This window comes from Pelmatolapia mariae, linkage group LG10_11, assembly GCF_036321145.2.
Source record: "Pelmatolapia mariae isolate MD_Pm_ZW linkage group LG10_11, Pm_UMD_F_2, whole genome shotgun sequence".
Lineage (NCBI taxonomy): Eukaryota > Metazoa > Chordata > Actinopteri > Cichliformes > Cichlidae > Pelmatolapia > Pelmatolapia mariae.
Window position 1 is genome coordinate 44,755,814 of NC_086236.1, and position 24,414 is coordinate 44,780,227.

General features: G+C 39.2%; 2 protein-coding genes across 6 annotated transcripts; both read left to right on the top strand.

The window, feature by feature from the left end:
- The first annotated feature begins 159 nt into the window (after nt 1–159).
- LOC134637923 (protein tyrosine phosphatase type IVA 3) lies at nt 160–9,236 on the top strand. Its single transcript, XM_063488488.1, has 7 exons — nt 160–490; nt 2,923–3,351; nt 6,245–6,377; nt 6,542–6,634; nt 6,730–6,860; nt 7,099–7,173; nt 7,895–9,236. Exons 3-7 carry the CDS (start codon nt 6,282–6,284, stop codon nt 8,010–8,012), a joined length of 513 nt encoding a protein of 170 aa, XP_063344558.1. The 5' UTR covers nt 160–490; nt 2,923–3,351; nt 6,245–6,281; the 3' UTR covers nt 8,013–9,236.
- Nucleotides 9,237–9,999: 763 nt separating this feature from the next.
- Nucleotides 10,000–24,121, top strand: LOC134637916 (zinc finger protein ZFAT-like). Of its 5 annotated transcripts, none has more exons than XM_063488478.1 (24): nt 10,000–10,176; nt 10,862–11,020; nt 11,247–11,408; nt 11,593–11,721; nt 11,941–12,054; nt 12,138–12,260; nt 12,355–12,434; nt 13,155–13,237; nt 13,411–13,485; nt 14,629–14,777; nt 14,900–14,991; nt 15,159–15,307; nt 16,422–17,334; nt 18,111–18,237; nt 18,378–18,610; nt 18,752–18,833; nt 20,129–20,248; nt 21,190–21,363; nt 21,502–21,590; nt 22,097–22,253; nt 22,464–22,570; nt 23,366–23,453; nt 23,574–23,671; nt 23,751–24,121. In XM_063488478.1, the coding sequence occupies exons 1-24, from the start codon at nt 10,158–10,160 to the stop codon at nt 23,949–23,951; spliced, it is 3,723 nt and encodes a 1,240-aa protein (XP_063344548.1). In that variant the 5' UTR covers nt 10,000–10,157; the 3' UTR covers nt 23,952–24,121. The 5 variants fall into 5 exon arrangements, with proteins under 5 accessions (XP_063344548.1, XP_063344549.1, XP_063344550.1 ...); XM_063488479.1 differs by having other exon boundaries at nt 23,757–24,121; XM_063488480.1 differs by having other exon boundaries at nt 22,097–22,235.
- The last annotated feature ends 293 nt before the right edge of the window (nt 24,122–24,414 follow it).

The window sequence follows — 24,414 nt, forward strand, 5'->3', positions numbered from 1 at the left end:
GTTAGGAGCTGAACTCTCACCCAGTGCCTTCCAGAAGAGTGGGAGAGAAAGGAGTAGAGTGGATGAAGAAGTGGAAGAGCTGGAGGAGGGGGAGTGAGGCTCTTCCCCTGTGGCTCTAAGAGCATTAACTGTAGTGCGTTCTGCTGGTGACAGGGCTGTCAGGGTCAGATGGCTGCTCAGCCTGATTAGACCAGCTCATAGCAGATCCTAAGCCCAACACACACTGCACCGTTATACCAAGGTGGATCTACGAGCTGGCACATTCAGTACGTCGCAGTTGAGCAGGCCAGAAGGGACACGGGGTGGATAGTTTAGTGTTATAGTGGGGCAGAGCTAAAGGTTATCAAGGAAACATTTAACCTTCTGCTGCTGCTCCTTTCTGCTTGACTACCAGGACCAAAGACTGAAAGAGGTGCTGTTTTACTGTAACAAGAAGGCAGAAGAACTGGTGTTTAGCCAGTGTTTGGAGATGACGCTGAAGAGCTAAGCGGTAAGAACTAAAGCACTCTGCATTTGTTTTGTTGCTATATAAATAGGATAATTATATAGTGTTTCCCAATGCTGTCACAAAGCCAGAAGTGCAACACCCTGCATTCTGGATAAGTGATGCAGAGAATTATAGAAAATCTCCATAAACATTTTTATCCGTGCTATATTGCTGCCACAGACAGTGAGAGAGAGTAAAGCAGGAGGGTACTGTTGTTCCTACAAAAATCTGATGTGTCATAGAATCACACACTAGTACAGATGGAGCTAAAAATACAGCTGCAGGTATTTAGAGTCTACAGGGGTTTACTATAACAGGCAGTCAGCTGGCTGTATGTCAGCACTCAAACTGTTGTAGAACTGCTGCTGCTGCTTCTGCAGGACTTTGGTGTAACTGCCAGTCAGAGCCCTGTGGATTTCCCCTGTTCAGCAGACAAGCTGTCCTCTGAGGTAAGAGGGAAGTTAGGCTTCCAGAAAATAAGTAAAAATGTAGTTATTTAGTGTAACTTCTTTTTCAGAGTGATTTGAGTGATTAAATCTGATGCCATAATCCTCTTCTTTATCTGCTAACTGGAAGTCAGTAAACGAATGTGTAATCTAATCTGTTTAAAGACCACTACTATCCGTTTCATTCAGCTTTACATTTCAGACCTTGTGAAGAAGTAACCATAAGGTGGCTCTAAAATAATACTGAGATCCATTTTAGCCTCTCTGTGTCCTGATCCACCATGTGACAGTGAAACAGCTAGGCAGCCAGTCTGGAGACATGCCTATTTTTACAAACCAAACTACACTCTAAGGTAAAAGTGCCAATTGGCTTTACAGGTTTAATTGGAATTACTTCTGATGTCTGTTTCTGTATGTTACCCTCATATGAAGTCATTCTACTTTAGATGTTTGCTAAAATAGTGAACAGTTGACCTTTTAGTTATGTTTAGATGCCTTAAAACAGGTTTCTGTGTACTCACAGAGTGTCTGTGACAGTGCCAGCTATGCTGCTTTGCAAATTAGCTTTTATCCTGTGTCTCCGTTGTAACTTTGGTGCCCTCGGGTCGCACAAGGCTTCAAGTGAAATGAATGTTCACTTTTAACCAGCTCAGTGGAAAATAAGCGACCTCTATCCCGATTAGCGGTGACACAGGATAAATTCCTAAATATAGATTGTCAACAACTTGGAACTGACTACCCTCTTCTGGAAGAGTGAGTGTGTAAGTCTGTGAGTGATTATGTGTGCATGTGCGTGTGTGTGTGTCTGTGTGTGTGTGTGTGCGCGTGTGTGTGTTGTCAGTGCAGAGGCCAAAAGGTGACCAGAGATTACCTCTGGACTTTCCTTTGTTGTTTATTTGATTGCCTTGTTTGAGTGGTAGGTAGAATTATTTGGAAAGCTAAAAGTATGCTGCATTTTTATGAGAAATATTATTAAGATGATTCAGTGCTTTGTTTTGAATCATACATTAAGAAGAGCCTAACACAACTTATATCTGTACTTTAGAGAAACAGCATTATAACTAACAAGCAGTGTTCATCCTACATGCTTTCATAACTCTGTATGTGCTGAACTGCTGAACAGAGCCTATTTTCCTGAAAATATATTACTGATATGCATGCGGGGTTAAGGTTCAGAATAAATCAAAGCAAGTTACTTCAGATTCTCCACAGTTTCACAAAATATTTTTATCTTGCCTTTTTTCCTGCTGAGCCACAAGAAAAAACACCTAGGCTAGATTAATTAGAGCATCACTTTATGTGAAAATTTCAGCTCAATTTTTTCTTCAAAGCTAACTTAATTTTGTTGATATTGTACAAATGTCATCATCATCATCATACAATATCATATGGGTTATATTAAATGTCTATGTTGGTATGTCTTCTTAAATAAAGTTGAATTATATGTTTCTTGAAAGTATTAGTGTCTTTGAACATGTAATTGAGTTGTGATCTTAGTATATGGCAACCTTGATCTTGTTGTTAATTTAACATTAACGAATTAAGTTTTTACAGGGACTAGTAGTAACTAGTAACTACTCCCACATTTTTCATTCATTTTCATTCTAATGCCCCACGATTATCTTTAGTGTTTCTTATATCTTAATAAATACACACCCTGTGTATTTAACTAGTGTGTCTGTTCTTAATGTGTCATCCACTAACTAATCAAAAGGTGTTTTATCACCTCTGTCTAATAGAAGGTCTGTATTATCATACTGTATGAGTAAGAATATTCATAATATGTGTGAATGCTTATATGTGTCTTTTAGATCCATTGGGTGTAACTGTAATGCACATGTAATAAAATAGTTTGATTAGTATATATGGCAGCATAATATAACTGGGTTATGTGGAACTGAAAAAAACTGAATATGTGCTAAATTACTAAAAGGACCACGATCAGTGTCATTTCAGTGGAAGCTGATTTTAATATATTTTGTATTTCAGAATTGCTGGTTGATGGAGTTTGTGAGGCGAAGTGGTGACTACTGCCACGCCCAACACATTTAAACCCCATCTGGGATAATGCTGCACCATGTAGTCCTAGGGTTATGAACCCTACAAGACCACTGGCCTCTGACCTCTGAACTTGTCAGCTCATGGGGTAACAAGCGGAGCCTTGACACTGAAAGCTAACTGGAGAAAGACGGAAAGAGAGCGTGACTAAAACTGAGTGTGGTCAAAGAAATAAAAACAGAGAGAAAGTGGACACACTGTAACCTTTTGGACTATAGCAGACTGTTAACAGATGGGATAACAATCAAGACTATAGGACGTCAGACCTGGGAAAATATCTGAAAATAGGAGTTCTGGCTCACCTGGAGATCAAATATAAACTGAAGACATAGCTGCTGAACGCAACAGCTGGAGCTAAAGGTGAGGAGTCAATGACCTAAATCTAGTAATGCATCAACACTTTCTTAATATTTCATGACATTTCATTGGTTATATGATTCAGTAGAAATTTCTTTAAGGCAGTCAGTATGAGATTAAATGATTTGCCTTTCTTGGAGAGTAGGATTTACTCACAATGATGCTTTTAACTTCTAGATCTCACATGAAAGAAAAAAACAACCTTCTCTATTTTCAGTGTTATTGAATTTCACCTAAGATCAAAGTCACATATTTCCTTCTCTTGCTCAAAGTACTACTTACACATCAACAATGTTTTGGTGTCTTAGTCTAAGTTGCTGTATTTTGGCGCTGGCACTTACCGGATACTCCTGAAAGACAAACAAAATGAAGAAGAAATTAGAAAAAAAAAATGAGAAAGAAATGTCACTTTCCAGAACTCACGTACTAGCTTCTGAAAAGAAGAAAAAAAAAGGTCTTCAAACCCTGCTGTGAACAGTTACATGTATTAACTATTTTTTCACTGTCCTCGGGAAGTGTTAAGTTAGCATGAATTACAGCTAAAAACTCAGGAAGCCATTTCACTTCCTGTTAATCCTATTAACCATCAGTCAGAGGCAGCAGAGAATACTTGCGAGCTAAGGCTCTGTCAGTTAGAATGAATGGAGCTAAACCATTTAAATGACTCTACACCTGTTTTTAGTATTAGTATTCATGGATAAAAAAATTCTCTTATTGCCTTATTTTACTCATTTCCATTCATTATATTTACCAGAAAGAGAATGCTGCCGGTAAAAAGCTGGATTTCTGATAATGCATGCTGATTGGTCAATTAACAGGAGTCTATATAGTCTGCTGATGGCACTAGTTTCCCATGACAGCTAGAACAGACATTAGAAACATAGTTAAGCTACCAACTTAAATTTGTGCATCACATGGGACCAGATGTGATGTTGATGTTGAGTGCTGCTAGAAATTCTTTGCAATGTGTGAAATCAAATGTCATAAAATGCCTTATGGTGCTGGGACCTCCCTTAATACAGAAAAGTATTTTATTACAATTACAATCCAATGCAATCTAAAAATGGGAGTATGTCTATTGATTTTGCTATTGCAGTTCTGCTCAGTGTTAATAACTCTTTTTATAAACTACCAGTGATAAATGGTAAATGGCCTGTATTTATATAGCGCTTTACTAGTCCCTAAGGACCCCAAAGCGCTTTACACGTCCAGTCATCCACCCATTCACACACTGGTGATGGCAAGCTACATTGTAGCTACAGCCACCCTGGGGCGCACTGACAGAGGCGAGGCTGCCGGACACTGGCGCCACCAGGCCCTCTGACCACCACTAGTAGGCAACGGGTGAAGTGTCTTGCCCAAGGACACAACAACCGAGACTGTCCAAGCCGGGGCTCGAACCGGCAACCTTCCGATTACAAGGCGAACTCCCAACTCTTGAGCCACGATCTCCTGATGAGAGGAGACGTTACAATCACTATTTACTCAACATTTTCAAACAGCTGTGAAGAAAATGTGCATGTTTTTGCAAAGTTTTGAAGACCTTTGGCTTAGTACAAAGTGGTCTTTTACTTGTAATTTAATTACTTCATCTGCAGTTTTCAGTTTTCTTTCCTGTTCATGAGGGGAGTCCAGTTTTGGGCTTGACCAAGTGCACTAAAGTGAGGTTGAGCATCTGGGGTGGAAATGCAAAGGAGAGTCCCATTAACAGCAAATGCATCTGAGAGCTCTGGAATATCTTTGCCTTTCTTCTCACAAAGCTCTTAATTTTTCTCTCAGGTCCCATGCAGTACTTTCTTCAGCACTTTACCCAGGCTGAGCTACCCAGCAGCTGTGTGGTAGCCTATGTCACCATATTCAGTCTCATGCTCCTGCAGAAGTACAACAAACTGTCTTTGATTCAGTCTTGCCCTAATGAAGTTAGCTATTTTAGCTACATCAACAATGTGGTTTATTTTTCGCGCTGAGTTTACACTGCCAATTTGTCTCATTTAAGCCCCGGCCTGTACAGACATACAGTTACCTGTGTGAATAAATCATTCACTATCGTAGTCCCTCTGCGAGAAATCACAAAGCTGGTCTTGACTGCTCCATCCCTGGATGTGTAAAGCTTGGTTGCTTTTGCACCTTTACTAGCAGAGCATCTGGTGTCTGTCTTTGTTCTGCATCAGTCAATTTCCTGTGTTTTTCTGCATGTTTAGGCTCATAATGACAATTTAAATTGTTATCCTTAAACCCAGCAATCTGCTAACCACAAACTAAGAACACAACTTTATCGCTGATTTTAGTAAATAAATACTTTTTTCTTTTTTTTCCCCAAACACACATCTCATAAATGTTTAGTCTGTGAAGTTTCATTCACATACACACACATATGTAAAAATGTAAATAAAGAAACAAACAAAAAATGTAGCAATCACCTTTCAAATAGAAGCAACAAACTGTAATGTGATTTCCAATAAAATAATTTTTTTTAAATGGGAGAAAATGAATGACGTATACCTATTTATATCTTAATTCTAATTTCCCATTGACCACATGGGGCGGGTCAGGGAAACCAAAGGGCCCAGGTCTGCATTAATAATACGTTCTACTGATCACATTATGACAGTCCTACAACATGGACTAAAGCTGCATAGGGTCCTATTCTTTCTGGATTACCTTGTGGGAAACCCCAGTGAAACCCAAAGTTGAGCTTTAGTATTTTGAAAGTCTTTATTACAGTTCAGCCATTAATATTTACATCTTATCATACTATTACTGGTGTTTTTTCTTGCTTTTACTAGCAAGAAAAAGCACATAACACATAACATTACATAACCAGTCATTTCTTGGCATTTTTTATCCGTATTCTACAAAAACAAAATGCGAAAAAGATGCCTTCTGGTTTTTACAGGGGTTACGCACTGCAAGAATTCTTCACACTGGTCAACATGAATCGCCCAGCTCCAGTCGAACTGTGCCACAAGAACATGAGATTTCTTATTACACACAACCCAACAGATGGCACACTCAGCTCCTTCATAGAGGTGAGAAATATATGTGAGTATGTGTGTCCTGCAAGGGTAGACAATATTATAATGACAAGCGTAATAAAATTAGGATATTACCTGCATGCTTGTTTCCCTCTGTGATGTCAGCTTGTGTATTGTGACTTCAAAAAAAGTTTTTTTCCCCATTTTACCACTTCCAGGACTTGAAGCGATATGGTGCCACAACAGTGGTCCGAGTTTGTGATGTCACTTATGACAAAACACGGCTTGAGAAAGATGGCATTACAGTGGTGGTAAGTTCAGAAACACACACCTTTAATATGAATATTTACTCATTCTATGATTAAATACAGTACACCAGACAGCACCTGTTCGGCCTCTCTTTTAGGACTGGCCATTTGATGATGGAGCCCCGCCACCCAGTAAGCTGGTCGATGATTGGTTGAATCTGCTAAAGAAGAAATTTCAGGAGGATCCAGGAAGCTGTGTGGCTGTTCACTGTGTGGCTGGATTAGGGAGGTAGGAGACATTTAAAGTAACAATTTAATTTAAAAATACAGAGGAAGACAGGTGTGTGTGCACACATATAAGAGCTTCTATACCTGTTAGCATCACTGGACAACAACTCACATGTTTGATTTGGAGTGCTTATACTAAAAACCGTGACTTAAAGATTTCCCAAGATACAGATAAGCAGAAGTGATTGGACATGTATAACCTAAAACATGGATTGTGTTGTATTTATACATGCACACAGGGCTCCTGTGCTTGTTGCTTTGGCTCTGATAGAAAGTGGGATGAAATATGAGGATGCTATTCAACTCATCAGACAGTAAGTACATTTATGTATCATATCCTGTATCATATTGAGAATAGTTTTTCTTTCCTTTTTTTCACTTAAGGAAACTATTTCAGAAGCCAGAGTGGTCTTATATACTCTATATCAGGGGTGTCAAACATGAGGAATCTGGAATCTTTTTACTCTATTTTCAGAAGTTTTACAGCTTTTCTTTTTGACAAAGACCCCCCCCCCCCCCCCCAAACACCAAAGTAAACATTCCGCTACAGTAGATTACTACATACCAAACTTAGAAAGTCTGCTTTGATGGTGGACTTTATCATCTTTTAACTCCTGGTTTGAGAGTTAATATGTGAAAATTATTTTGCTCTGTGATTTGTTTTACTGCATCATGGGAGGGTTAGCTGTTTTGAGGGCTGAAATTGTCCATACATGGCAAAACATTTTCTGTTCCGTGCTGTAAAAATGCTTTTATTGCTATAAGTTGGGTATTTTAACACGGGAGTCTATGCTGATTGAAAGTAGCTATAGAAAACAAAAACTGGTAGGATTAAGTACACGTTTTCTATTATATCCTAGAGAGGAACACAATGAGAAATGCAACACAGAAAAAATAGAAAAAAGGTGACAGAAAAAGACTATTATACTTGAAAGTACAGCGTGCAGTGGAAGATAAAAGGTGTCTGTGAGCTCTCTGTATTTAATAAACCTCTGAAAGCTTTTAAAAGTTCATACCATTGTGTTTGTGTTTCAGGAAGCGTCGTGGAGCCATCAACAGCAAACAGCTAACCTACCTGGAGAAATATCGATCTAAGCATAGGCTCCGTTTCAAAGACTCCCGCAAACACAAGAACAAATGCTGCATTGTATGAACACATGCACATGCACACACACACGCAGGCACACACACACACAGACATTTCTCAGGAATTCAGCAGTACAAGGCTTCAGTCATTGTCACAAATACTAAAAACAGAGGCGTCAGTGCCCATGTTGAATCTTAAAAAGTTTTTCTTCTTTGTTTCCCTTTCTTTTCTTTTAATATGTTTTTCATTTTTGCTTATTTGCTGTAAACAAACAGCTGCAGGATGGATAAAGGAGAGGAAATCATTTTAAAAAGTGTTATAGAGGATTGTTTTTACAATATAATTCTGCAGGGAATTTAGCTGGTGCATGAGCCACATTCAAATGTTCAACCGAACAAGTCCTGAAACTTATACAGATGTGGGGTGAAACTTTCATTCTATTGTCCCTAGTGACTGGTTTTCAGCACCTTAAGTCTGACCCAACTTTAATGAATGTTTAACACTATAAGGATATAAATTTGTAAACAGTTAAATTTGTGTTTCTTTTATTTTGTCTTTCTTTTTGGGCTTAAAAACCCTTAAAAACATGTTTTTAACAATTTGGAGAGACTAAAATTTTACACACCAACAAATCAGGTTTAATCCAAGGGTAATCTTAGCCTGAGGTATTAGTCTCATCCTAGCGCAAATGTTGCTGTGCATTATTAAATTATCCAGTCTAGTTTAAAGTTTTATTATTTTCATATGTATTGGTGTGGAGCTTATTTCAGTTGTATTTTACCTGAATGATGCATGTAAACAATCACTTTGAAAAATTCATTTAAAAATCTGTTTTTGATGATGATGATAACAGAGCATGCACTTTTTATGCAAAAAGTAGAGTCCTTATGACAGTCTCTTTTATTGTAAAAGCATCTTCAACCTGAATTGATATACATAAATTAAAATGCATGAAAAACTAAACGGACAATGAAATAGGCAGAGGGTGTAAAACTGAAGTTAGGAGAAGGGAAAATGTTAATAGGATCTAGCAACCCTTTGATTTACAATCTTTACCTGAAAGCATTTTAAAGCAAATGGCAACTACTTTCTTGTTCACATGACGTGTGTGCATATTTGTTTGCTTGTGTGCGCGTGTGGGTGTGGGTATATGGGGCGGCCTCTATACATTGTTTACTACTGGGGCTGGCCTGAGCTGACACTTTTTTATGTAAAAAACAACAAAAAAAACAAGCTGTAAATGTATTGTCTGTAAATTTTTTGCATTGTTTAATAAATGTTATGCCATTATCTCTGTATGTAGTGCGTGGTGTTTGTTGTCAGTGTTTGATTACATCATGTAATAAATCAAAGATTCGCTCTTCCTGGCAATTTAGCTGTTGTTAATAAACGAAATATATTGCAGACAAATTCAAAACAGCAGAAACATTTTTGTCAAATATTCCTTAAATTCCTGAAATTATTAATTAGTCTGCACTTTTGATCTACTTTGACTATGAGTGTGCTTAATGAGTCCTAAATGGTAAAAACAACCACCTTTAATTGCTATGAGCTCTTTAAGATTGACATCTTAACTCTCACTTAGAGCTTCTTCTATTCTTACACATTATTATGTTGAGTCTCTTTATATAATATCCCAACACGTTCTCACTCCCAAAGCGTAACATTTTACTCTAGGTGACTATGATGGCTTACTAGGGATATGTTGTCAAACACATTTTTTTTCTTTGACAAATATTTTAAAAGAATACAATGAAGAAACAAAGAAACCTAAGTATATTTACTGTTTTTGTCCAATGACACATTTCTGACTATATTTGTATAGTATATGATAAATAGCACAGAATCTGTAACACGTTCGTTTTTTATCTCTAGTCTTTTCGAGGTGCGAATGTGCAAGCGACCAGCTAGGGGCGTGTGGCGCTTTTTGGTCGCTTCTATCGCGTTCGGTGTATGCACCGTAGCCTAAACGCGCTGCTTTGCGCTGCAGTGCGGTCCTCCTGCCACAGAGGGCGATATCTGTTACAGTGCTGCCGCTCCAGCAAACTTCCGCTGGCCTGAAGGATTTGTGCCGCAGATTCGACAGAAATGTGTGTCTTTATTCAGTAAAAAATAGACTCTAAATCACGATTTGGTAAATAATTTTATTCGCATATAGGTTCTGGCCTGTATATAAATTAGTATTACTTCGCTCTTTGGTCGCTGGGGGAAATGGATGGACAAAAAGCAGGTAAGAAATTTGGCTAGCTTCAACTCGAATATGTTTTTCGGGTCTTCATGTTAACTCGGGCCAAATCAAAATAAACAGACGTGCATGGTTAAAAAATGGGCACCGTTTCATTTGGCGTTTTTTAATATTTTGCTCAAACTATGGACACTATACAGAAAGAAAAGTACAAATAAGCTACAAACCGTAACCTGTTACGTTAACACAGTGTCACCTGACTCTAGGGTCAACGTAGTTCCCGCACTTAAATCAGCATTAAATGACAAATTATACACCTGTACTTTACTATAGCAGTAATTATCATAGAAATTAACAACGTATTTGCAACAACTTGTTCAGAAGAACTGGTTAGTTTGGGAGTGGCTTTTAAGCTATTGTTCCTGTAATAATATTTTTCATTTGAGGTGGATTGGGAGTTGATAGAAAACCGATTACTTGTTGGATTTTATTACATTTTCCATCTGATTACATACATGCAGCATATAACACGGTAAAATTAGCCAATATCCACCCCACAATTTCTCACATTGCCGCAAAATATATCTTCTCTGTGCTACAAATATTAGGTAATTAACACATAAACCTCTACAGTTCACTTGTTTATATCAAATCAAGAAACAAACACGACGAGATCAACTTATTTAACAAAAGGCTCTGGATCTGCCACCTTTTCTCTCTGTGTCCTCAGCTGGTTCTGTGTTTATGTGTCGCCTGTGCAACGTCTTTTCTCCAAGTCGCTCCCAGCTACTTGCACATTGCTCCCAGCTGCACCCTCAGCAGAAGCCTCTAGATGACATCATTATTGCGCTGCAGCCCCTTGTGGCAGAGCCTGTGGAGAAGCTGGCAGGTCAGAGCACCACCATATCACCACTATTACTATCACAAAAAAGACCTTACTCCGATCTGTAAAGGTCTGTAAATGTTTTGGCTTTTGGCTACACAGACAATGATTGCAGAATAATGTCTTTGTTGATGTTGTTCTCTTAGGTGGATGTTTGCAAGAAATGAAAAAAAGAAGAAGAAAAAACAGTGCTGCCTTTTTTTAACTGTTCTGTTGGATTATTGGCCCACAGAGACCCCAGTGAAGCGAAAACGAGGAAGACCAAAGGGCTCTACGAAGAAGATACGCACAGATTTGACAGAGGGCAAGGCCATTTCCAGCCATTCTCCAGAGAATAACTCCAGAGAAGAAAAGAGAAAAAAGGAGGAAATTCAACAATTAAGTTCAGCAGAAGGTAGTATTGTTGCCTTATATAGTGTAAATAAATCTTTTGTTACCTGGTAGTGCTGGTCGTACAGACTGCTAACTGATTATATTATTTGGATAGCTGGTTCTTGTTTTGTATTCCTGATTAGTAATGTAGCTTTGCTGTTACTAATCTGTGGTACATATGTTTTTGTAATAATGTTTTTTTTTAGTACAAAAAAATGATGGAATATCAGGGCTGGAATGTAGACACTGCCATCGCTCATTCAGCAACAGGCGTCAAATCCTTAAACACATCTGCCTAAGAGAACTGGATGAAGATGCAGATGAGGAGGAGAATGGTGAGGAATCAAAGGGCACAAATGTGAAATAATTTAGCAGCAGGAAAGTCAATGCCTGCTGCAGATGATTTCAAAGAACAGTTAGCTGGGGAGCATGCTAGAAATGATGCTTGAAGACTGTTAAATCTTTTCACACACACACTGATGATGTTAAAGTAGATCTAGTTACTGTACCTAACATTTGAAGTTTATCAATTTAATACACACAATAATTTTCAGGGAGCATCTCTGGTACAGCAGAAGGTGATGGAACGGAAAATGTGGATCCCGGAGGAGTTGATCCAAACCAGAATAAACACAACGAGACACAATCAGGACTTGATCGAGAAAGCAGTAAGATCATGATCATGGTTTCTTAAAATTAATCATTGTTGGAAGAATAATGATCTGATCTAGCTTTTGTTCTCTGTTTATAGAAGTGGGAAACTCTAGATCCTTAAAAGCCAACCAAAGTTGCATCTCCAAGGAAGGAGGCCAAGCAACAGGAAACAAAAAATCTGTTATCAGTGTTGTTCTGACAGAAGATGAAACACTTCCAGGTTGGTATTAAAGCGATATTTGAGCTTGTTTTTATATTCTGGCTAAAAATGCAGTTTTATGAATAACTATAATACTTCACTTTTAATTCAAAAGGTGTTTTTAAAATGGTTCCTGTAGAGGAAAGTTCAGCAGAAGCAGAATCTGGTTCTATCAAATCTCAGTCTCAACCTCAGGTCAGTGCTGGAATGCTGTGGAACAGCAAAGAGTCAGTTTACACAGATTTTAACCCCTTAAAGCCTGAACCATGGAATAATTGCCCAAATCAGTTTTTTAAATGGAGTGTTTATTGAACCTTCTGACAAATAAAAAAATAAAATATAATAATTTGCATATATGAGTTTTAATTTGTATCATATTTGCCACATCCAGCTATTTTTGTAATTTATTCTTAAAAAATGTAACATGCAATTTATCTTGTTTTTCTGGGGGTAAAACTATTACACTGATGATGTATCGAGGAGTCTTAAAAACGCATGTATTAAATACATTACATTTGGCTTTAAAGGGTTAAAATATGTTTTTTTTTTAATGAACAATCTTCTAACAAAGTTACACAGTTTAATTTACACATGGTTTGAGACCTCTTCCTTTTGTAACCATGTTAGCCATGTGGTGTTTTGATTTTATGTTGCGAACAAAACTCGAAATTACACTGAAGGAAAATTCATCAGCAGCATCTGTCCTTTAGAAACACAGGATTGTGCACAGCGTTTACATTATACTTACTTTCTGCCGTTCTCTATAACCTGTTAACAGTGTTTTTGTTGCAGTGAAGAAAGTTTTAGTAGTTCAGCTGAATTTGAACTCTTGTGACTCTGTCCTAAAAACGATACCGTGTTTGTTGTCCAAAAGTATTTTGTGACATTATTATATTGATCTTTCTGGACATTCAGCACTCTGCAGTCTTCCAGAGTGAGTCACATGATGTTGCAAGTGAAGCCACCACAGATAACCCTCAAGCAGACCAGGAGCCAAGGTAATTAATAATTTATTAAATCAGAAGATTTCTTGTAAGTAATTAGAAGTCAGTGTAATTGATTTTAGGTGAAATAGTTGGTTTGTGAACGTTAACAATCTTTTACAAGATTTTCAAGTTTCTGGTTGTCACTGTGTGACCTGTAAATGTTTTGTTTTGTTTTCTATTCCTAGTTCTAATCCTACCACAACAACAACGACAAACAGCAGGGGCTTCCAGGAATGTTCTATCAAACAAGATGCTTCCAAGTACTTTTTGAATATTTTAATATTTGTAGTTTTATTTGCAGTTATATGTTGTTTCTTCATATATGCAATCATGTGAAAAAAAATAAGCACACCCCTACTGCCTTTACAGGTATTAAGAAAGTAAGTAGCATCCAGGTGCTGCTTTTCAAATTCATTTGACTGTTCCAAATGAGCTGAGAATAGTTTTAAGGCCAATTCCAAAAAATTTGTCCATCATTCTACAGCGAAAAAGATTATTTACAAGTAGAAAACATTCAAGACAGTTATTAATCTAAGCAGGAGTGGGCGTCCCACTAAATTATCCTAATATTAGACCACTACATATAATACCTTGCAGGCCTCAGTTAGCATGTATAATATTAAAGTTCATGACAGAACTTAAAAAAATGGAAGCATGGATTAGGTTACATCTTTTGTAATAAAGTCCTTAGGACAGACAAAACCAGATGCAACATATCAACACACACACAGCTCATAGCACGGTGGTGGCACTGTGATGATTAGAGCTTGTTTACAGCTGCATGACTTTGCAGTCATTGAATGGACTCCTCTGTATACCAGAGTATTGTAGCCATTTTAGCTTTTGGCCATCTAGCCGAAAGCTAAAATGTGCAACAGGTTAATGATCCCAAGCACAACAGCAAATCTATAACAGAATGGCTGAAAAAAAAAAAAGAATCAAGGTGTTGCAATGGCCCAGTCTAAGTCCAGACATCATCAGCCCGACTAAAATGCTTTGACCGGACCTTAAAAGCACTGTGCATAAATGAATGCCCGCAAAACCTCAATAAACTAAAGTAACGCTATAAAGAAAAGGAGGCCAGAATTCCTTTACAGTGATGTGAGAGACTGTTAAAGTCCTACAGAAAACTTACTTCAAAAATTACTTCAAGTTATTGCAGCTAATGGTAACTACAAAATGCTGGCTTATGGGGTGCACTTAATTTTTCACACGGCAGCATAGACACGACTGTATGTGGATTTTATTTTACACAGTTTTTATATTTGGGGGTACAGTGTAGCTAAAAGCTTCTTCTTATGTAATATGACAGAGATTAGGTCCACCCTCTTTCACCATGATATCAACAGGAGTGAAACTGATCAGCTATGAGAAATGTAATATTGTCACCTGCTGTCTTACAGTTTGCCTCAGAGCCACCTGAAAATTTTTGCCTGTGAGTTCTGTAACAAAATCTTTAAGTTCAGACACTCACTGGTTGCTCACCTGAGGACACACACCCAAGAAAAACCGTTTCAGTGTCCGCACTGTGACTACGCATCGGCCATCAAAGGTAAATTAGTCTATGGATTTCAGGATGGCTGCGTAAATGAATACAAAGTTGAAGTTGATCGTGTTTATAGCATTAACCGGAAAGGGAAGAATTGCACTACTTACTAGATTTGTCCTTTAAAGCAAACCTGAATGTTCATCTGAGGAAGCACACTGGAGAGAAGTTCAGCTGTCAGCACTGTCCTTTCAACTGCCTCAGCCCAGGACACCTCAAGGTGCTGATATACTGCTCTCAGTAGTCATAGTGTTACATGCTGAGTATTATTAGCATTAACACACAGGCTTCAAGATATTAAAGTTCTCTTTTGACCGTGTTAGATATACTGAATATATTTTGAGTGTGAAGCTGGATGGTTTGTAATTTGTGTCTCTGTGGATGCAGGTCCATATAGAGCGTGTCCATATGAAGGTGAAGCAGCACTGCGGCTTCTGTGAGAAAAAGTACTCTGATGTCAAGAACCTGCTGAAACACATGGAGAAACGACATAATCTAAAAGATCCCACTGTTTACCAGAGCTACCAACAACTGAGGTTTGTCCTGCTGAAGAGGTTTCAAACTGTGAGGTGCTCCTCCAGGGAGGTGGTGCGTAAAGTGTTGAATGGGGTTTACATCCAAAGAGAGAGGGAAGAGTTCCTGATGCAACAATACGTTAATGTAGCTCATTGTAGATACACTATATTGCCAAAAGTATTTGCTGGAGGGACATCCCATTCTTAATCCACAGAGTTTAACATGATGTCGGCCCACCCTTTGCAGGTATAACAGCTTCAACTCTTCTCTGAATGTTTTCCACAAGGTTTAGGAGTGTTTATGGGAATTTTTGACCAGAAGGCCTGGCTCACAGTCTCCACTCTAATTCATCCCAAAGGTGTTCTATCAGGTTGATGTCAGGACTCCATTCAAGTGCTTTCACACCAAACTTGTCTTCATAGATCTTTCTTTGTGCACTCGTGCGTAGTCATGTTGAAATATAAAAGAGCCATCCCCAAACGTTTCCTACAAAGCTGGGAGCTGAAATTGTAGAAAAGGTCTCGATATGCTGAAGCATTAAGAGTTCCTTTCACTGGAACTCCTGTAAAAAAAAATAACCTCACACCAAAATTCCACCTGCACCAAACTTTACTCTCAGACAAATACTGTTCTCCTGGCGAATGCCAAATCTAGACTTGTCTGTCAGCTTTCCAGACAGAAAAGCATGATTAATTATTCCAGAGAGCACATGTCCATGACTCTACGGTCCAGTGGCAGTGTGCTTTACACCACTGCACCTGACACTTGCATTGTGATCGATCACGGTACCACATTGGAATTCACTGAGCTCCTGAGAGCGACCTGTTCTTTTACAAATGTTTGTAAAAGCTTGATTTTATACACCTGTGGCCATGGAAGTGATTGGAACAGCTGAATTCAATGATTTGGATGGGTGAGGGAATACTGTGGGCAATATAGTGTTTTTTTACTAATTTGGCTTGTAACTAATTGCAAATTAAGAGAGTCACAACACATGCATTTTTTTAAAAAAATGGGTGAAAATTACTTAATTTTGTCATTGTCAGATTTGGAAACTCTGATCTTTGCTGTTATTTCTGACTGTTTCTTGTGACCCTGCCTTTGTAATCTGTTCCGTTTGTCTATATAATCCAGGTTAAAAACTCGCCAGGGCCTCAGACAGCTCCTTTACCACTGTCACACATGTAACCGACGCTTCAAAAACCACCTAGAGCGAGAGCGCCACATGTTAGTCCATGGGCCTAAGCGTCCTTACGCTTGCCTGCTCTGTGACCATGCCGTGACGAAGATGGTTGCCCTCTCTGCTCATGTCAGGAAGCACCTCTTCCTGTACGTGTGCTCCGTGTGTAACGAGAAGTTTGTCAGCTCGCAGAGGCTGAAGAGTCACTTGACAGAGTGTCACCCAGGACTAGATCAAGAGCAGACCTTCACTGACTCCATCAACAGCAGCTACTATTTGGCTCAGCCTGGAGGAGACATGCTGGGGAGTGAGGCGAGCATGGACACACAGGAGTGCCGGATACCACAGGAGGGAGAAGAAGACAGAATACGAGAAGAGGACGGACAACATGGCACAGGGGGGAAGGAATGGGAAGATGTGGAAAGAGAACAGCTGAGAGAAGAGAGGGAGCAAGAGAATGAAGAAGAACAGGCTAATAAAAATCCCGCTGAAAGTTTAGAGGCAGTGCCGCTGATAGATGGAGAGACGGGAAAGGAAGTAGGAATAGAAGAGAGAGAAGCACAGCCAACCTTTAAAGACAGACAAGAAGAAGCAGCAGCAGAGAAGATGTCACACATTAAGACGGCAGACTCATGCAGCTCTGCAGCTGAAAGACTCAAAGAGGACTCACACACCTTGTTATCACAAGAGAACATTCAAAGTCCACACTTAGAGGCTGGGACTCAAAAAAATGGACACACACCTGCTGAGAACACACACACTTCATCTTCATCATCATCATCAGGAACTATAACCCCATCTGATGCCGGAGCATGCACACATTTGTCTGCAGGTCCAGACAACAGCCAGACTGCACAATCAGAGGAGGTAAATGCAAAATTATAATATGATTTAATTCCTATTGAAAATATTTCTTCTTTAGATGTTTCCTCGTTTATGTTTTATATTTACATAAACGAGGAAGCACCTCCACATTAGCTGTATCATTCTTTAAGATCACAAATCAATATTACCAAGAGAAAAAAAACACATTTTTTTTTAGAAATGGTGAAAACAAGCGTAGTTTTAATGGGATTAGATTCCTTAATCTGGTCATATCCTTTTTCCTATTTGTATGACTTTAAATATGTAGATAGTCCTGCTTAATTTGCCAATGCAGAGATTCAATTTGAAGTAGCGTCCTCTGCATGACTGCTGAGCAATAAATGGTAAATGGCCTGTATTTGTATAGCGCTTTACTAGTCCCTAAGGACCCCAAAGCGCTTTACACATCCAGTCATCCACCCATTCACACACTGGTGATGGCAAGCTACATTGTAGCCACAGCCACCCTGGGGCGCACTGACAGGCGAGGCTGCCGGACACTGGCGCCACCGGGCCCTCTGACCACCACCAGTAGGCAACGGGTGAAGTGTCTTGCCCAAGGACACAACGACCGAGACTGTCCAAGCCGGGGCTCGAACCGGCAACCTTCCGGTTACAAGGTGAACTCCCAACTCTTGAGCCACGATCGCCCCAATAACTATTTTATAGTGTGTTTAGTTCTCACGATAAATCATCTCCGATAAATCACTCATGGTAAGAAGACAAGCATTTTTATCCAGTCTTATACTGAGGTTGCATTTGTCCTTTTCTGCTGGTAGGTTTCCGAGGGTTCCCATCACAGCGCATTCGAGCAGGTGTTTTCATCCCTTCAGAAGACTCAGCTCAATATGGAGACTTTCCAGCGGCTTAGGAAAATTTACGGAGAACTAGAATGTCAATACTGCGGTAAGACAAATAAAAAAACTAAATTCTTTGAGTAGATTGGGTTTGCTTTGTCCTGCTTTTTTTTTTAGTATTCATTTAACTGTAATTTACTTGTGTTAAATACTGTGTGCAGCTCCTAATCACAGTTTTGTGCTGCACAGGTAAACTGTTCTGGTACAGAGTCCACTATAACAGCCATGTGCGCACACACACCAAGGAGCACCTGCATTACTGCTCAAAGTGCAGCTACTCTTCCATCACCAAAAGCTCTTTAAAGCGGCACCAGATCCAGAAGCACAGTGGCTTGCTGCTGACTTGTTCGAATCCCGACTGCAAATACAGCACGCCTGACAAATACAAACTTCAAGCACATATGAGGACGCACAAAGAGCAGGTAACTAGCCTGAGCAGACCAGTTCCTAGTGATAGGTTCTTAATATGTGGTGCTGTTGAATTTATTGTAATACACTGAGGCTTAAACAACTAAAAATGATTGCTCCTTCAGCCTTTCCTTGTGTCTTCTCTTCAATTACAGGGGAGGAGTGAGACGTGTCCTGTCTGCCATCGTAATTATCCAGAGCACAGACTAAAGCACCACATTAAAACATCACACCCTGGTAAAGAACACACAAGTATTGCTGTGTCACTACAAAAAACAATATAACTCATTCTTGTTTGTTTTTGTTTTAAAGCAGATTCAGATCTGTCTTTTTAAAACTGTCAGTATTACCTTTTGCTCCTGCCTCACTAAATCCAAATTATATTATTATATAATTATATATATTATATTATTATTATAACTTTTTATTGGGCACGTATTGTGAGCACAGTTGGTCCTGGATATTTTTTTTTAAAAGGTGCAGTCAGTCGTTTTTTAGGTTATTTTACATAAAAATAATGTTGCTTTCATAAATACACAGTGTAGAATGGTCTTCTAGCAAATTGATGCGTTTTCATAAACTTAGTTTTAATCTATTAAAAATACACGCAGCACTGATTTTTTGAAGCTGCCCTTGTTTCTCCACCATCTTGAAGTGGCTGAGATGGACGGGCGATGTTCCACCGACTTGAGTTTTATGTATCTGGCTAGAGACTGTCCACAGACTGTCCACAGACTGTCCACATACGTAGTACGGCAAAGATGGAGGAGAAGAGCTCGTAGGCATTTATGTCCCATGGTGTCAAATTTTAAGTAGTGCCTCCACCGTCAGACTCAGGATATGTAGGATGATGCCTCTGTTTAATCATCCGAGAACCGGTCCCCTTCACCAAAAAGTGAAACAACTCAACTGGGATCCGGATAAAAACCTCATCCTCCCCTTCCTCACGTTAAGCCTCATTTTACGAACTCAATTCAGGGCTCTAACACACAAAAATATCCCTAAACATGCTTATTTATTCCAGATATTAATTGTTATCAGCAGATTAAACATGTGGCCGCCCCGTCTCCAGAGAGCTTTCAAAACGAGCCAACTAAACAACAACAACAACAGCTAAGCTATGCGTCATAAAGTAGGTTATGCCAGCTAATGTTAGGCTCGAGTCTCTTAAAAATCACACTTTCCGTCTGATAAATAGTTTGATTATACTGACATTGAACAAGAACTTTTTCACTAAGTGTCCGAGCCCAACAATGTTAGATCCACTTCCAAGAAACTTTCCCTAATGCTGCTTAACAGCAACAATTGACTGCAATCTGCTGACATCTACTGGTTAGATTTTACACCCCGGACCTTTAAATGATAAAAGTGTTGCTGCTGCTTTCAGCCAAAGCTGACACACAAGGCTAAAATAAATAAATAGCAAAGCTAGTTTCTGCTGCTAACCTTCACAATATTTTGATGCCCATTAGAAATTTTCCATCTTGTACATTTACTGCATGTTTCTTTGTTTGCATGGATGTTTTGGACAGACACTCTTCCTATACAAGGCAAAGGACTGATGGTGCAGCGTGCAGAGAAGTGCCCTTACTGTGACTCCTACTTCCTAAAGAACAGCAGTGACTTTCAGCAGCACATCTGGGCCCATCAAGGTCTGATAACGCTCTGCTCTTTAAAGCTGGCGAACACGCACACAGCACAAGTCCTCAGCACATGTGGGCGAGCACCTCTGCACAGAGTTTTACTGTATCATTATTTTTGAAAGCTGAGTTTCCATCTGTCCCTCTTCCTCCTGGCCGTCGTCCAGAAGAATGAAGCAGACTGAAAATACACACGCAGATGTTGTTGAGGGAAATTGGCCCATTAGTCAAGTTACTCTTAAAATGATGAAAACAAAAACAAGCAAAATTGTCCATGTGTGATGCTGGCAAGAGAAACACTTTAATGGCTATTTTTCTTTTGCACTGGTCTCTGTAGCAGGACTTTTTGTTCTGCAGATGTTTTTTTTTAAGGTGAATGAGATTGCTAAAATTACTTTAAGACTGAAGAATATGTCCCTGCTCGGCTGAAGCTGCTTAATATATACAGCCTGTTCATATCTGCTGTAGAGTACAACATTTTGTCTTGGGGAAGCAAATTGTTATTCCTGCTGGTGTTTCTTGGCCCCTGCTGTACTTGCTTGATTTGATAAGTTTTTTCACCTCGCCAGTTTATAAAACAACAATTTTTAAAAAAGTTTATCTGGCTTTATTTTCTTTGTCTTTCTTTCTATTCCAATACTTGGATGACTCTAATCCAGGCCACCGATGGCTGCACCTTTTCAACAGTCACTCGTAAATACAATTGGCACCAAGTATCCATAAAATATCCACTTTAGGCGCGTATCTCTTAAAAGTTCAGGAGTAAAAACATTTTCCTGCTGAGATTTGCTGTTTATGGCTTAAATATAATTTGATTGCATTTGCAAACAAAGATTTCCATGTTCAAAATGTCTATTTATTTTTTACTTAATAATTTAATTTAATTGCTTAATAATCTTTTCTGCTGGCAGCTTGTTAAGTGTGTGTTTGTATGTGGGTGTCTGTGTGGGTAGGTCTGAAGCCATACGTCTGCAACGTGTGTGACTATGCAGGTCGCAGTAAAAGCAACCTGAAGACTCACATGAACCGACATAATACAGAGAGACGTCACCTCTGTGATCTGTGTGGGAAGAAGTTCAAATCTAAAGTCACGCTGAAAAGCCACAGACTGAGCCACACAGATGAAGGTATGCACTTTGTTAAAATGACATTATGTATTTCTTTAATATTATAATTTAGAATTAATGATAACTTTGTGTATGTCACAAATGCTCTTAATGACCAGTGATGATAAATGTCACAGTGTTTACTTTGCGTCTGTCCAGGGAAGCGGTTTCAATGTTCAGAGTGCGACTTCACCTCGGTCTCTAAACCTTCCTTACTCAGACACATGGAGCAGCACGCTAAATTTAAGGTCAGATTACATCTAACATTACCATCCTCAGTTTTATTATTATTTATCTTTTAGCAGAATATGAATAGAGCGAAAAACCATCTGGGTCCATGATTCCATCTCAAATCAACACGGGCCTTCTGCTCACAGTCAGCGATTTGCATAAGAGTTTTATGATACAAAGTTTCAACACCTATAATGATTGCTGTGAGATTTTAGCGTCATTTATCAAATATCAAAGAAGAAAATATATACTAATAAAAAAGAGCAGAATAAATAAATACAGATGACTGAAAATAGTGTAGCAGCCGTAATCCTTACACCAAACTCCTTGAACCACAAGACTTTCATGCAAATCTCAAACGGTCGAGCAGAAAATGTTCTAAAAGTTGGTTGATTTCAAATGAAATGACCCATCAGCATTCTGTATTTAAAAAAACTTGAGATATGCTGCAAAATTTTACCCAACAAGAGAAAACTAAAATTAAACAGCAGCACTAACATGTCGCATGTGTTTGTCTCTGTAGCCGTTTCGTTGTGCTCACTGTCACTACTCCTGCAACATTGCTGGCGCTCTGAAGCGGCACTACAATGTGAAGCACCCGGATCAGAGATACGAGAATGCCGGACCCGGATTGCCAAACCCTGACGCTCTGAAACAGCAAGGTCCTCCACTGTGTCCAGGCACCTTGATTATTATTATTTAAAATATAATTTCACTGCAGCTAGACATTTGTAAAACATTTGAAAACGGCGTTGACATTTGTTTTCTCTTAGCAAGCTCTGGTTACTACATCGTCTGATCTCTGTCGTAGTTGTAATTGTTGTCTGACTTAGAGTATGTAGGGTTTCAAACAAAGTGTAATGTAGCTCTTTGTGTGTGCTTATGTTTAGGAGGTATGAAGTGTCCCAAATGTGAATTTGTTTATGGCACAAAGTGGGAGCTGAACCGTCACCTGAAGAGCAAACACAGTCTCAAAGTGGTAGAAGGCCCTTGGGAGGTAAACAAATACACTAGATACAATGATAATAAAATAAAGCTAGCTGGGTGTGAAGGCTGAAGTGTCTGGACTGGTAGCCTAGAAAGGGTATTCTGTTTATCCGGATGTAGAGTTTACTGTAGAGAAACGAGGCCTGGCGAGCTACTGTAGCTCTTCTGTGTTGTGCCATCTGCTTGATCCAGAAGAGAAGAATAACTGCTGCATTAGTAAGACTCTTTGGTTATTGTTTTGGTATCAGGAATATTGGAACAGCTGATTTTCTCTAAAAATCACGTCTCTGTGGCTTTCAAACCCCAAAACACACTACGCCAAAGAACTGGTCTATCCCAAGGATTGGGTCCCCCGGCACAAAGAGAGTAATGTAGTGCACGTAGTGAAGTACCTGGAGGATTGCTGTGAATTATACATTGGGGAAAACAAACAGCCTCTGGCTAAGAGCTGCTACTTTCACCCAATTTATGCTTCAGTAGGAAATCTACTATGTAACTTGATCTGACACTGAAGAAGTCACTCAAATGAATGAGAAAACATTTCTCCCACATCCAGATGAACAGGATTTCTATACATGAGTGATTGAGCATGCATCCAAACATAGAATGAAATTTTATCACTTTGCACTTATTTACCGCTGTCCTGTTTGGCTAAGTAAAGAAGGTAAACATTATATCCACACCATGTCATCCACACCATGTCAGCACCTTAGTATCCCATAGCTGTAGAATGTTACCATTGGATTTATTTGTAGTAACTAGAAACTAACTTATTATAATCTCTTCCTTGTGTATGAATACGTAGGTGGGAGAGGAAATAGAGGCGCAGTATGTGTCTGTGGAGGATGAACAGCACCTGTCAGAGGCAGCGTTAGCAACCCTGCAGGACAACGGTAAAACCTTCAAGAAGCATCAACAGCTTCAGGATAACTGAAGCTGTTTTATGTGCTTATAATGTGCATTTACCTATGTCCTATGTAACACTGAATTCATTTAGTGCCTTTTCTGTTCAGTTAACATCCAGCAGATTACTGAGCTCAGTTCAGAGACTCAGGATGCCGTCACCTCCATGGTCGCCATGGCTCCAGGCACTGTAGCTGTTGTACAGCAGGTGAGCGACAAAACATCACCGTCTAAGTAGGTGAGATTTTACAAAATAGCAAAAAGTTTATGTTGAGCTGTGTCTGAAGTTGCAGGTGGCCGACGAGCAGGAAGTCGGTAACTGCGGCAACCAGCTGATGGTGGTAAACACAGAGGGGGCCCTAAATGGTGACCAGGTGATGGTGTTAGAGGAGGGACACGGCCTGGAGGCACTGACAGTCCTTACTCAGGGAGACGACACACACCACTATATTGTCTACGTACAGGAACACACTGTAGAAATCAACTAGTGTTTTGCTACCATTTTACCGTAATGTACCAATAAACAGTAAAACATGGATTTAGCAACAGTTTCAACACTCTCCTTAGTTACATTATTTTTTCAGTAATGAAATTAAGTGCAATACGCCTTTGATCATGTGGTATATTTTGTACTAACAAAGTATATTTTAATAAAATCTCTTCCCCTTGAATGTGCTTGCTTCATTTCATCAAATTTAATGACAGGCTCATAACATGGTGCAATGTACTGTATTAGAAATACCACAAAGCAGACTTCCCAGTAAACACCAGGTGGAAGTTAAAACCACACATGCCATTCTTGCTAAAATTAAAATAGTACCATGCAAACTGATTCATGTGTGATTTATTCGCACATTTATTTGTCGCAGAACAGCATTAAATATTATTAATTTACCTAGAACAGCTCTAATACAAATGAAGTAGTTCCGTCTCAGTCCAATAGATGGCGGC